The sequence below is a fragment of the Erigeron canadensis genome, chromosome 8, assembly GCF_010389155.1.
Source record: "Erigeron canadensis isolate Cc75 chromosome 8, C_canadensis_v1, whole genome shotgun sequence".
Taxonomy (NCBI): Eukaryota; Viridiplantae; Streptophyta; class Magnoliopsida; order Asterales; family Asteraceae; genus Erigeron; species Erigeron canadensis.
The window spans coordinates 7,804,844-7,819,621 of record NC_057768.1 but is presented as its reverse complement, the minus strand read 5'-3'; the positions used below and the strand labels follow the sequence as shown (position 1 = coordinate 7,819,621).

The window sequence follows — 14,778 nt, the reverse complement described above, 5'->3', positions numbered from 1 at the left end:
ATGGTTGTTTGACAACAACAATAAACAGAAAAATATGTTAAGTTTTTGAACACACAAAAACTTAACAAATTTCTTAGAGAATAAAGTAAAACTGTGGAACACACCAACCTCTTTCTGGCTAGGTCAAGTGATTCCTTTTATAGGCAGATAAGGAATCACATGACTACTCTAGTAGATGTTGACACATGAAGGTTGTCAACTATCTATTGGTGGATCATTCAGATCTGCAGAGATCTCTTTCCTTCATCTTGTTTGTTTCCAAAAACGGTATGAAAGAGAAACTCCATTGCACCGAAGTAGTACAAGGTCACATGTCTTTATCTTGATCTTTCAACACATGTCCTTGGGACCATTCTTCTATTCTTCAAATTCCCGCTCATATTTGACTTACAAATACTAGACGGTGAGTCATTGAACATATCCTTTAGACTTTGAAGATAGATTCTGCTTGCAGATATAAGAGCTCGCTGACAGCTCACTGAATGAGCCACTCGCTGAGTCCCTTAGCGAATCCCTGATCCAACAAGCACAAATGTGATTGAACGTTTGACCCTGACTTTTGTTTATTGTCATGGCAAAACATACTTTAACAGGAAATTGACGCCACTTAAATCAGAAGGGCCATGATGTTATATCTATTGGATTCATATCAATCCGCTCGATAAAAGCTTTTTCACCAACATGACTTCCTGTGATTATCGTTCCCTCATTAACCAAATGGGTAATCTGGGTTATGATCAAACGTGTCCCGTTACAGAGACCGCGTTGCAAATTAAGATTACGCAACAATATTATCAGGGTGCCAACCTTTAATTCGAGTTTATGATTTGGTATCCTAGAAAAACGCAAGGTGTTGAGAAACTCAGAGGGATACGCGATTTGCATATCTTCCAAGTTATCTGTGGTTGGACAAATCTGATCGGCACTAAGCAATTCATGCATATCACCTGTCATGCTATCGATTACACGTAAGTTCATCTTATCAACGATATCATTTGTTGGACATAAAATGCATCTCTCTTTTAACTAATCAATATCGTTGATTCTATCTTTCAAATCAGGGAATGTACTTTGTATAATAGCATCGATGGGATCATTCTGTATGGGAATCAAAAGGTCATCTGGAACAGTTATCCATGTAGCTTCGTCTTCATTACTAAGTGCAGTCGCAGGAAGTCTACCATCCCCCATGTCCAGAATCCATTTATTAAATTGCATCGTATGTTCAACTGCTACCTCATCAATTGATGGATCTCGTAGTCGCATGTTAATAGATAAAACAAAAATCCTACAGTTATCCCATATAAGTGACTTGTTTATTGAAGAGGAAACAATTTCACTCCTACGTGCATTGGGAATAACTGGCAAAATTTTTCTAAAGTCACCACCGAGAACTACAACCTTTCCACCAAAAACTTGGTTTAAGGCATCAGGATTATCTTGCTTACAAATATCACGGAATGTTCGATCAACGGCTTCAAAAGCATGTCGATGTTGCAAAGGTGCCTCGTCCCATATTATTAGCTCAGTAACGCGGATCAAGTTTGCAAGATCTGAGGTGACATCTATCCCACAACATGACTGCTCGTCTAGCTCAATAGGGATGCGAAACCTAGAATGTGCAGTTCGACCACCTGGCAATAGAAGTGATGCAATGCCGGATGAGGCAACAAATAGAACAATTTTACCAAGAGACTTTATCCATGCTATAATCGTTCTCCACTAGTATGTTTTCCCGGTACCTCCGCAACCATATACAAAAAAAAGACCTCCATTTTTTGCATTTACTGCTTGCATGATGTTGTCGTATACTTCTCTTTGCTAGTAGTTTAAACCATCATATAAATTAGTAAACTGATCCCATTCTTTGGACACATTGAATGTTCTTTCACCAGCAATTAACTGATTCCTACCAATATCCATCAATCTATGATCAATCTGAGGGAGGGATGGAAAATCAGACAACGATTTGTTGTTACCATTCAAGATCGTCTCTAGCCTCTTCAAAGTGTAATTTTGTACTTCCTGTTCTGTAAACATCACATTTTGGTTATCCAACTGCCAACGCTAATCGTAAACAACATCTTCTGAAAGATAAGGTAGGGTTTCTCTAAAGAAGTGTACATGATCAGAAACTTCACAAAATAGCAGTATTGTTTAAAAGCTCACAAAGTTGATTACCCAACTTCCATTCAGAAGCATCTTTAATTTACTATATCCACTCAACGTCATCCCATAGCAGATTCCATGCCTTACATGCAGCCATATATGTTGGATTCGGGATACCATCTACAGTTTTGATATCATCAAAACACTTGGCACCCCGTACAACATTTAGTAACATTCGAAGATAGTATGTCTCTCCCATTGATGGACAAACATAATATATACGACCAATACTGGACATGTTACACGTGGTGTCCATTCTTTATCAGATTCATGCCATGTAAAGTGCATTGGGTACTCAGCATATGTTAGACCCTGACCTTCTGGATACAATGTGTTAGCGGTCATCCATTCTGTGAACTTAGTCTTAGTAGATGAAGATCTTTCAAGAACAATTTGTGGTCTTTCATTACCATTGAAGTATACTCTATTATAATGTTCTTCGTGAAAAGGAAGCCTTTCAACAGCAATGAAACAATAATGCATTTCAAACCCAAATAGTTTCCAACATGTTTCAGAAGCAGAAATGTAACGACAATTGAGGTAACCTTTAATCTCATTCTCATTGCGTAAAAGTTCCCCAAAGGATGTTCGGGTATTTTGACCTTCAATTACAACTGTTGCACGATCTGGACCTTTGTTAAGATAACTGAAAAGGTATTTTACCAATGATCCCTGGTTGCACCACTCAATATTTATATGACAATCATATTTCACAAGCAAGTCAATGTTATGGGGAACAACGAAACGATTATGAAGGGGAATATTTTTGCGGCCAACTCTTGCTGTTCTACCATTATTCGATCGTTTATACTGTGGCCACCCATCACGTTTAATGAACGTCTCCTCACAATTCCCTTTTGGGTAGCCCTTTGTACAGCTGTCACCGGACATACACGAATTTGAATGATTATGCTCTCCACAAGGACCATGCATCATATGTTTACGAACAGCTTCAAATGCAACTGGATCATGTTCTTCAGAGGGCAATTATGAAGATATGACATCATCTATCTCAGCAGGCCCAAAGAGTTTGTCATGGTCGTGCAAAAATACAATAGCATGACAATGGGGCAATCCACGATTTTGAAACTCAATTATATAAATGACTGCATAAACACAAGCACAAAAATTCATACAGGATTGTGAAAATCATATTATAATAAACTACACTTTATAACCACTAACCTGCTTTTACTCGACCGAATTGATTTCTTTTCCTTATGTCTGTCATGAGCTCGTCCAATTTGATTTTAAATACACGTGCAATGAGGTCTGGTTTGTCACATGTTGGTTGGCCTGATATGGCATTATCAATCTCGCGTTGTATCTCTAGCCATCGTGGGTTGCATATCATTGTTACAAAAAGATCTGGAGTTCCAGCCCAACGACATATTGCCATGGCATCTTGATATTGTTGCAACATATGTCTTGGTCCACCTGTAAATGATGAAGGTAAGATAATTCTCCGACCAATGGTGTCTAAATCTATGTCTCCATTATTAATGCGATCTTGCAAACCGTTGTATAATTCTGATCTGATGGTATCTTGATTTCTCTTGTACCAATCAAGATCATGTTCGAGAACAGCAGAGTATGCATCAACCACAAATGTATGAAACAGACGACCAAGCTGAATGCAATGTACTACGTTCATGGCGTCTATGGTGCAAACGAAAACAATTGTACTCCCTCATACTTAAGTTTTTCTTCTGTGCATCTTGAAGTATATTTAGAGGTATGTGCAAATGAAAACCATCTTCGCCATAAGGGAAAAGCAAATGATACTGTAAAGCCATAAAACTTGGGTGCAATTAAGAAATACGTTTAACCAGATGATGACTCGGTTCATGACACCGCTCTTCAACAATTACATCCCGAGAATCTGTAAGGTTACCATCTCCTGGAATCAATGCAACCACCTCGGAAGCAGTTGGTAAGTTAAACTGTCTGCCATCTCTTTGTCGTGTGGCTAGTAGGCGAAGAGTAACAGGTTGCATTGATGATCTACTAAATCTTTCTCTTGCCATTCTGAATGCCTGTACCAGCTAGTTATGCTCGTCTAGCATAGATATCAAATCTTGAACCAATGATCGAAGAATGATGTCTTCATGACTCGAAGTTAATAGGGAAGAAACAGAGAAATAAGAGAATTCAAGAGGAGAGAAAGATTATTACACACAAATCATGATCGTTTTATTGATAATAGGGGTATTTATATACAATAAGCCGGTAACCGCTCCTAACAATCTTTTGAATATTTTTACAATACACTCCTATACTTATTCTATTTACAGAAATGACCCACAACTATATTACATGTATCAACTACCCTTCCCTTTAAGAAGATTTTTGTCCTCAAAAATGGAAATTTGGAAATCGGCATTGCAAATCTTCAAGAAATTCCCAAGAAGCATCACTGACAGCCAAACCTTCCCAATGAACCAACACTTGGACAACAGATTTAGACCCCTTTTTAACTACTTTAGTGTCCAACACAGCTCTGGGAGTTAACATGAATCGTGGAGCATGGGGAATTGGCCCAGTAAGGACATGAGAACCATGAGCTTGTTTGAGTAAAGACACATGAAAAGTAGGATGCATTTGAGCTTCAGCCGGAAGATCCAAACAATATGCCAGCAGACCAACATTCTGCAGAATCAGAAATAGTCCAAAATATTGTGGAGAAAGCTTCCTATTGTGATGGGATTTTAATGACTGCTGAGCAAAGGGGTGTAGTTTCACATACACCCAGTCGCCAACCTTGAATGCTCTGTCAGTTCGGTGAGCATCAGCCAATTGTTTCATTCGATTCCTAGCAGTCTCCAAATTTGCTTTAAGTTTCAATATCATAGTCTCTCTATCACGATGTAACTTTTCCACAGCAGCTACTGCAGTGTCCCTACGGATATAAGGGATATGCAGTGGTGGTTTAATACCATATAATGCCTCAAATGGAAACATTTTCAAAGATGAATGTGACGTTGTATTGTACCACCACTGAGCCAAAGACAACCACTTAATCCAAGATTAAGGAGAATCCATAAACATGGGCCTTAAGTATGATTCCATGTTAGGTCCAGTTTTGTTGAAAACTGGATCTCTCCAATTACATCTGGAGAGCATGAAGAATTGTCCGAAATATTTGAAGTCCAGTTGCAATGTACAGTTTATGCAACTGATGACTTCCTCCAGTTGAGATCTAAAGACATATACCTAAAGACATTCCAATTGAAGTCGAAGACAACAAATGGAAGAAAGAGAATGGTAATGGCAGCGAAGCCCAGTTGACATTCTGCCAGATCAATCAACTGGAGAATCCTCCAGTGTAAATGCCTTTACAAAGCTTTACACTGATTACGAGGAGGACCTTTTACACTACATCCTTTTAACCGGACAATAATCTTGTCTGTGGATAAAAGTGCAAAGATGTAGAGTGGTTGAATAAAGTAACCTTTTGTCTTACTTTATTTAGCACACACAAAGGATTATTTACTAATACTTTTGTGTGCTGTCAACCATATTTGTACGTCGAAGTTGAGATCCCAATGCTCATACTTCGACTATAAATAGAGGTCCTTGCCCAAGCATTTCAATAACTTTGCAAACACATACATTCTGCAATATTGGTGAACTTGTGCAATATTCTTTCAATCGTAAAAAGGAACATTTTATAACTTTAAGTGTTTCGATTGTTAGGAGAATTTTGCAAGTATAGATCAATTGTATTTCATAGGTTGTTAGGATATTTACATCTTTGTATTATCTTGGTTCCGCAACAACCTTGTATTTTATTTAACAATCAATAAATAAAATACACTTGAAAATTACATATTGTCTCACCATATTTTCTTACTTGTCAGTTACATTATTGCATTGTATTTACTTATTCTGCCTGTCACCTTAATAAGTAACATTCTAGTTAACCTGGTACACTACTCACTCTAAACTGGTCACGTCCAGATTAAGTGATAGTGTTGCAAAGTACTCTCACCATTGACATAGAGGTGTCTTCAGCACCCATCTAGTATTACTTGGGACTTACAAGTGGTATCAGAGCAGGCAGGTTGAATTTTTTCAATTCTATAACCTAGGTCTGCTTGATGGCTGCTGAAGGTGAGAATGGTTCTGGTCCCCAAAATGAAACTAATCCTAATCCTAACATTAATGTTACAACTCCTTTGAACACCAATCCTCCTCCTCCTCCTACACCTGGAGCCAGCCATGTCCATGTACACTATTCCAATACTCAAGTTCCCAAATTCGATGGGAATGGTGAGACCTTTGGTACATGGAAAGCTAGAATGCTCTTGCATTTTGGTGGGAAAGAGAGGTATATGTTGAAAATCCTCAAGGATGGACCATATATACCCATGTCCAGTGGTGTTAGTCCTCTTCTAGACCCAACTGGGAGAAGAGGTACCAGGGAAAAGTCTGAGGAACATTGGTCAGACGAGGATCGCAGGCTGGTTGATCTTGATACCAGACTGAAAAACATGATCCTTGTTGCTGTCCCTGAGGAACTAATTCCAACACTTGTGTTGTTTCCCAGTGCTAAATCCATGTGGGATGAATTAGTTCTCCAGTTTGAAGGAGGAAATGACACCATTGTCACCAGAAAGGTTGCACTAAACAAGAAGTATGAATCCTTCTTTGCTATTCCCAATGAAAGTTTAACTAGTACGTACACCAGATTTACTGGCCTAATTAATCAACTTAGAGGCTTGGGAGTGGAGAAGGATAAGGATATTCTTCTTGAGAAATTTTGTGATGTATTTCCATCCAAATGGGCACACATAGTTCTTGTCTTAAGACAAGCTAAGACCTTGCACAACCATACTCTTGTTTCCTTTTATGGAGCCTTCAGATTCAATGAAGATAATGATGCTGCAAGGATATTGGCTGAGCAAGATGCTTTAAACCATGCTCAAAGTTCCAAGGTCGCCAGCCTTACTGGGCAACCTTGTGCTGCTTTAATGTCTGCTGAGAATGTCCAGTTACATTCAATGAAGGAGATGTTAAACAACTTACTGAACTCTGGCCTTACCACAAATCTAAGTAATGGTTGTGAGAAAACTGACGATGATGATCTGGTAGCCATGATTGCTAATAAATGCCATAGGGTGATGATCTTGCATAAGAACAGCTCCCAGTCCCATAGAAGAAGCATCAGTTTCAATCACAAAGGGTTTGCTAAAATCTGGCAGCTTAAGAACTGGAGGTGTGATCATTGAGTGCTTAAGTTGCGAAAATGCATTCTGAGCTGCTGTGGTCCAACCAAAGTTATCCTTTTTAAGCATATCAGTGAGAAGTTTTGCAATAATGCCAAAATGTTTGACAACCCTTCTATAATACCCTACAAGGCCTAAAAACCCTCTCAATTGTTTAATATTTGTAGGAAAAGGCCAATCTTGGATGGCCTAAATCTTTGCAGGGTCAGTAGAAACACCTTGTTCAGTGATGATATGGCCTAAGTACTCCACCCTTGTACCCCTAAAAGAACACTTTGATTTTTTTGCTCTAAGAGAATGTGTGCTCATCAGACTAAGAACCTTATCTAAATCTGCTAGATGAGTTTGTCAGTTTGAGCTATATACCAGAATATCATCAAAAAATTACTAATGCTCCCTTCCTAAGGATTTCCTTGAAAGTGTCATTCATCAAGGCTTGGAAATTGGCAGGTTCATTAGTCAACCCAAATGGTAAAACAAGGAATTCATAATGTCCTTGATGAGTTTTAAAGGCTGTTTTGTGGATGTCAGGAAGGTGTATTCCAACCTAATGATAGCCAGACCTCAAGTCCAGTTTGGAAAAGAGTGTAGCACCATGTAATTCATCCAACAAATCCTCCACCAAGGGAATGGGAAACACATCCTTTATGGTGGCTTCATTCAAACGTCTGTAGTCAATACACATTTGCCAACTGCCATCCTTTTTCTTGACTAAAATCACTGGTGCAGCAAAACAACTTGTGTTGTGTCGAATAACCCCACTTTCCATTAATTCTTTAGTCATTTCCTTAATAACATCTTTTTGTGTCTTGGGATATCTATAGGGCTTAAGGTTGATGGTGATACCCTCATCCTTCAACGGAATCTTATGACCACATGATCTTGATGCTGGTAAACCCTGAGGCAGATCAAATATATCTGCATATTTATCCAGTAATTCCTGTAATTCATCTGCAGATTGACATTCCTTAAGAATAAGTTCAGTCATGGAATGTGTGATTGCAGAATCTTGTAATGTACACAATTGAGCTTGCACCACCCCTTTAGCTTTAGCTTGAACCACCAGATTTTCTATCTTTTCCATAGAACACAAACTTATGCCATGCTGCTGAACTCCTTTCAACTGACAGTCCGTTCCTTCAATCTTGAATTTCATAGTCAAATTCTTAAAATTCCATACAATGTCATTCAATGTCTCAAGCCATTGAACTCCCAACACAATGTCATAATTAGTTAACTCAAATACAAGCATGTCAACAGTGAAATCAGTGCCCCGCATCAACCAATGGAACTGCTTGTAGAGAGTCATACACTCCATTTTGTTACCATCAGTCACAGTGACCCTCACACTTGAAATTTTAATTGTAGAGCATTTTAAGATCTCACAAATGGCAACACTCATGAAATTATGAGTAGATCCACTGTCTACCAAAATGTGCAGCCTCCTATTTCCAATAATTCCCACTACTTGCATGGTAGAGTAAGAAGGAATTCCCATTAGTGCATTTAATGAAATGTGAGGATTGCCCTGCACTAGTGGTGGATTTTCCTGAACTACTGGAGCATTATTAAGCATGTTTTCTACCATAGCAACCTCTTCTGCAGCTCCTTCTAATTTTCCGTCTCCCCAATTGTCATCCACTTTTACCAAAAACAACTGTCTCTTCCCTTTGCAAACCCTAGTGTGACCAGCCACAAATTTCCCTGGACAATAAAAACATTCTCCCCTATCCCTTTTGTCCTCCAAAAATTTGTTATTCACAGTTTTGGAAACCAATGCAATAGATTGTGCAGCATTGACAGGTGTGGCTAGTAATGGTTGCTTAGTTATACTAGTCAAAGCTGTGGTCCGCTGATAAGGTGTCCTCACACTATTTATTCCTACTGCAGGCTTGTCACTTAGTGTCTTATTTGAGTTGTTTTGCATTCTAGCCAGAGAATAAGTTTCCCTCAGAGTTTTGGGCTTAAACATCCTAATTTTGCATTTAACTTTAGGTTTAAGGCCTTCCATAAAAATGCTCACAGTGTACTCTTCTGGCAATGTGACTTTTGTTAACAGCAAATCAAATTCATCACAATATTCATCTAACTCTCCGGTCTGTGTTAAAGCTTTAAGTGCTCCCACAGCATCCTCAATCAAATTCTGAGCAAATCTAGCAGAAATTGCTCTCATATACACATCGCAGTCAATGTCTCTTATGTCCTTACCACTAGATTTCACATAAGCAAGGTGCCACAATAATGCTTTGCTATCTAAATGTAAAGCAGCATACCTAACCTTATAATTTGCAGGAGTTTCATCCCTAATGAAGAAATGCTCACATTTGTAGAGCCATCCCTCTACATCATCACCTCCAAATCGAGGAAACTCTAGTTTTGTGATCCTGTTGTTGCTAAGGCGTCCTCCCACACCTTGAAGATCTAAATTGACTAACTGTTGTGCAGGATTAGCACTTAGAACAGGGCATTGACTTTCTAAGAAGTCAAACTTATCCGCCATTGTATTCTGAATATCCAAACACATTTTCTTCAATTCAGTTAGTCCTGTGGTAGTAAATTGATCAACACGAGCAATATCCTTCGCTAATTTTTCGACCTCTTGATTGCGAGTCGTCATCCTGTTTGATTTATAAGTAATGATAGGCGCCGGAGATAACGGAGGAAATTGATCTTGATAATGAGCTGAATCACGATTAAAAAGTAGAGGATCTATGATTACGGATGGTGCGAAATCGCCGGAAAATCAATTCTGCCAGAAATGTATGCTGAATTTGCGATTGTCAAAATTGGGTCAAAAGTTTTGTGAAATTGAGATGGATTACTGATCGATTGATGTAATTGAGCAGAATTTTTGAGAGAATCGAAGTGGATTATTGATGAATTTAGAGAATTTATGAAGAATTTGTGAAAATTAGGATTTTTTGTTGTGTTTTTTTTTTCTCTCAAGATAGCTCGCCGGAAGACTAATCTCACCGGAGAAGAAGACTGGAAATCGAGAGCACGCCTGAGAAGGTGGCAGTTCCTGTCTCTGATACCAATTAATAGGGAAGAAACAGAGAAATAAGAGAATTCAAGAGAAGAGAAAGATTATTACACACAAATCATGATCGTTTTATTGATAATAGGGGTATTTATATACAATAAGCCGGTAACCGCTCCTAACAATCTTTTGAATATTTTTACAATACACTCCTATACTTATTCTATTTACAGAAATGACCCACAACTGTAATACATGTATCAGAAGTCAGCCTAATGTATAAAACCTGTTTTCTGCTTCATTTTCTGTGTCATATATGTAAAGTTGTGCAAATCTTGGATGACCATCCTCATGTGTTGGTAATAAAGTTCCCATTCTGTGGTGGTTATGCCCGTTAAGACGAAACGCGTAAGGACCTCCACCATCATTTATATCCGTGCATACTTTCCTCCTGGTGGAAGTGAAAGAAAATAGAAAAGCTTCATATGTTTCCTAAAAAATTGTGAACAATCCCCTCCATTGTAATCCATCAATGTTGTTAATAACCTTGATGAATGATTTGATAAATGCGTGTCTTCTATCATTAGCAAGAAACGCATTAACAGTCTTCAATGTTAAGAGATCTTACAAATCAAATGATGAATCGTTTGACAAATGCGTGTCTTTCGAAGTACCGTTAGCAAGAAAAGCATTGAAAAACTTCAACGTGAAGGGATCTTACAATCAAATGATGAATCATTTGTTAAATGCATGTCTTGTGTTTTCGGCAAGATGACAAGAATACCCTTTCCGCATAAAACCGGAGAGGGCTAAGGAACTACTTGGACTAATATATATCGATGTATGTAGCCCTTTTAGACATATGTCAAGGAAAAATGCTAGCTACTTCATTATTCTACGGATGATTTCAGTCGTTATGGTTATGTTTACTTGCTTAAACATAAACATGAAGTCTTTGAAACATTCAAAGAGTTTAAAAATGAAGTAGAAAATCAACTCGGTAAAACCGTCAAGATTCTTCGCTCGGATCGAGGTGGTGAATACTTAAGCCAAGAGTTTAAGGATTATCTTAAAGCATGTGGAGTTGTCCAACAGCTTACTCCTCCATATACTCCTCAGCATAATGGAGTGTCTGAAAGGAGAAATCGAACCTTGCTAGACATGGTAAGATCTATAATGACCCGTACAACTCTCCCATTTTTGTTTTAAGATTATGCTCTAGAGACTGCTGTACGCATTCTCAATATGGTTCCAACCAAAAAGGTTGACAAAACGCCGTATGAATTATGGCATGGTGATGTCCCTAATTTGTCTTACTTAAGAGTCTGGGGATGTGAGGCACTTGTGAAGCGTGATACGCCTGACAAACTTGAACCCAGAACTACTAAGTGCATCTTTGTCGGATACCCTAAGGAAACGATGGGTTACGACTTCTATGATCCCGCCAAAAACACTGTTCGTGCTGCTCGATATGCTGAATTCTTTGAAAAGAAATTAGTTCAAGAAAACAGTGGGAGGGTTGTGGAACTTGATGAGACTCAAGAGGAAGATGTGTCACCTTCTGAAACTCCTAGCAATCATCAACTTGGGGGAGAAATGTTCAAAGTGATGAACCTCAAGTCGATGATAATGAAGCGATTCTACTTCGTAGGTCCGAAAGGACAAGACATCCTACTGAAAGACTATGTCTGATGGTAGAAGAAGACGTTGTTGGAGATCTCGATGAGCCTCCGAATTTCAAAGCTGCATTATTAGATACGGAATCTGACAAATGGCTTGAAGCTACGAAGGTGGAAATGAAATCCATGAAAGACAATCAAGTTTGGAGCTTGGTTGATCTTCCACAAAATGCTCAAACTGTTGGGTGTAAGTGGATCTTCAAGAAGAAGACGGACATGGATAGAAATGTACACACCTATAAAGCTCGTCTCGTGGCGAAAGGTTATACTCAACGTTTCGGTGTTGACTATGATGAAACCTTTTCTCCAGTCGCGGACATTAGAGCTATTAGGATTCTCTTAGCCATAGCAGCGTACTATGACTTTGAGATATGGCAAATGGATGTTAAGACTGCCTTCTTAAATGGTTACTTGGATGAAGAAGTCTATATGGATCAACCGGAAGGTTTTATTGATCCAAAACATCCCAACAAAGTATGCAAGCTTCAAAGGTCCATTTATGGACTAAAGCAAGCATCAAGAAGTTGGAATAAACGGTTTGATGAAGAAATCAAAAAGTTTGGTTTTGTTCAAAATCTCAATGAGCCATGTGTATATCGCAAAGCTAGTAGGAGTAATGCTACTTTCCTTATCTTATATGTCGATGACATATTGATCATAGGAAAACACATTCCAATGTTGCAAGATGTTAAATCCCATCTTGGAAAGTGTTTTGCCATGAAAGATTTAGGAGAAGCGGCATTTATTCTTGGAATCAAGATCTACTGAGATAGATCAAAGCAATTGTTTAAATTAAGTCAAAGTGCTTATATTGATAAGATCTTGAAGCATTTCAAGATTAAGAATTCTAAGCGTGGTTTCGTTCACATGCAAGAAAGACTTAATTTATCTAGCAAGAACAGTGCTTCTACACCTAATGAGGTGGAGCGTATGCGAAAAATCCCTTATGTTTCGGCTGTGGGATCTGTTATGTATGCGATAAAGATGCACCAGACCTGATATTGCGTTCGCGCAAAATATAGTTAGCCACTATCAGCAAAATCCTGGATAGGATTATTGAATTGCTGTAAAGAATATTCTTAAGTACATGTGTGCTACTAAAGAATTATTCTTGGTGTATGTTAGAAATCCCGATCAAAAATTCAAATGGTAATAGAATTTGTGATGTTGGATTTCAGACTGATGTTGGTTTAAGATTTTGGTTTTTGACTTTTATTTATGTGATGGAGAGTTAGAGATGGAGTTAGATTGGGTCTGGGATATTATTTTAAATTATGTGGTATATAAGTTCATTAATATTTATTCCCAGGGTCTTATTTAGCATAAAATAAAAACAATGAGTACAATATAAAAGAGATATAATAGGTATTAATGGGTATGAAAATAGAGTGATGGGTTCGATATGCTCTATGTAAGTTCCATATCTTCCAAGAAGTCCAATGTTCCTTCACATTCAAATCAACTCATCATTGTAATCTCAAATATACAATTACAACTCAGGACATATTTTTTAATTGATCTATCTATTGTATCGATTAAAACTCAAATTTTGGTTTGATGGGTTTTATGATTGTATTTGTAATTTATATACTTTTGAGTGTAGGTGACTAATTGTTAAATCATATAACTTATTTGTGAAAAAAATGGCTGGATTTATATGGAAGAGAAATATTTTTGATTATATATAAAATTATGCACACTAAGTGTTTGTAAAAAATGTCTGACTCAAGTTCAAAGTATTTAAATGGATGTTATTTGACAATTACCTAATGCATATTGTGTAATACTTGTATAAGCTGCCTTTATACCTAGTAAAGAATGCACAAGCTGCACAAGGACATCCTAGTTTAGGTTCCTTTTTCCCCTATCGATATGTTCATAGTTGTCGAGCTTGTGGCATACATTAGGTGTAAGTGACTTTGAGTTGTAGTATGTAGTAACAAAGTTCTATCTATTTGGAGATGTTGCTGATCGCATATGAAAACAACTTGATTTTCAGTTACTGATTTTGAGCTCTTTAGTTACTTACAACATCAATTAAATGGAGATGACAAAAACGTACCTATGTCATATATTTGCAAGTGTGTCATGATTTCTAAAAATAGTTAAACTAAATTAACCATCAAATATTTGTATAGCGAGTTAATACATGCCTTCACTCTCAATTATCTTAATGAATGGATTTCTTATATAATGTGGTTAACCTGTGTATAAGGAATTTCTACATGGTTTCGAGATGGTCTCATTTAAAGTATGGGCTCTGTGTTTCAAAGGTTCAGTCATATAGCAATGTAGAAGCCATTTTATTGTTGGTTGCAGTTGTGATGGGTGTCTACGTATCTATGCAGATACTTGAAGGTAAGGTTGCTCTTTAAGTATTTTGACTGGATTACTTAAAATAAATTTTAAGAGAGTTTTGTATTTCTTTCTTAATCTCATAATATTTTCAAATAAATAATAAAAAAAACCAAACATGTAATATATATTTACTTTCATATTAGGTTGTTACTTATGGTTGAATACGGATAAAGAAACAGAATTGAGAAAACGCAAAAAAAAAAAAAAAAAAAAAAGGAAAATTGGAATTATCATGCATTCAATCGCTAGATTTTGATTAGAGAATACTAACCTTGTGTGGTTTATGAAAGTGGGGGTTGTTTTGTGCAGCTCTTTTCAACAATAAGGAATAACCTATCATGAAAGCATTACGAATTAGATTATG

At 37.4% G+C, this 14,778-nt stretch overlaps 2 protein-coding genes across 2 annotated transcripts; both read right to left on the bottom strand.

The window, feature by feature from the left end:
• Positions 1-612: 612 nt before the first annotated feature.
• Positions 613-978, bottom strand: LOC122610202. The gene has a single exon (XM_043783194.1). The coding sequence runs from the start codon at positions 976-978 to the stop codon at positions 613-615; it is 366 nt and encodes a 121-aa protein (XP_043639129.1).
• Positions 979-7,944: 6,966 nt separating this feature from the next.
• Positions 7,945-10,014, bottom strand: LOC122610201. The gene has a single exon (XM_043783193.1). The coding sequence runs from the start codon at positions 10,012-10,014 to the stop codon at positions 7,945-7,947; it is 2,070 nt and encodes a 689-aa protein (XP_043639128.1).
• Positions 10,015-14,778: the final 4,764 nt, after the last annotated feature.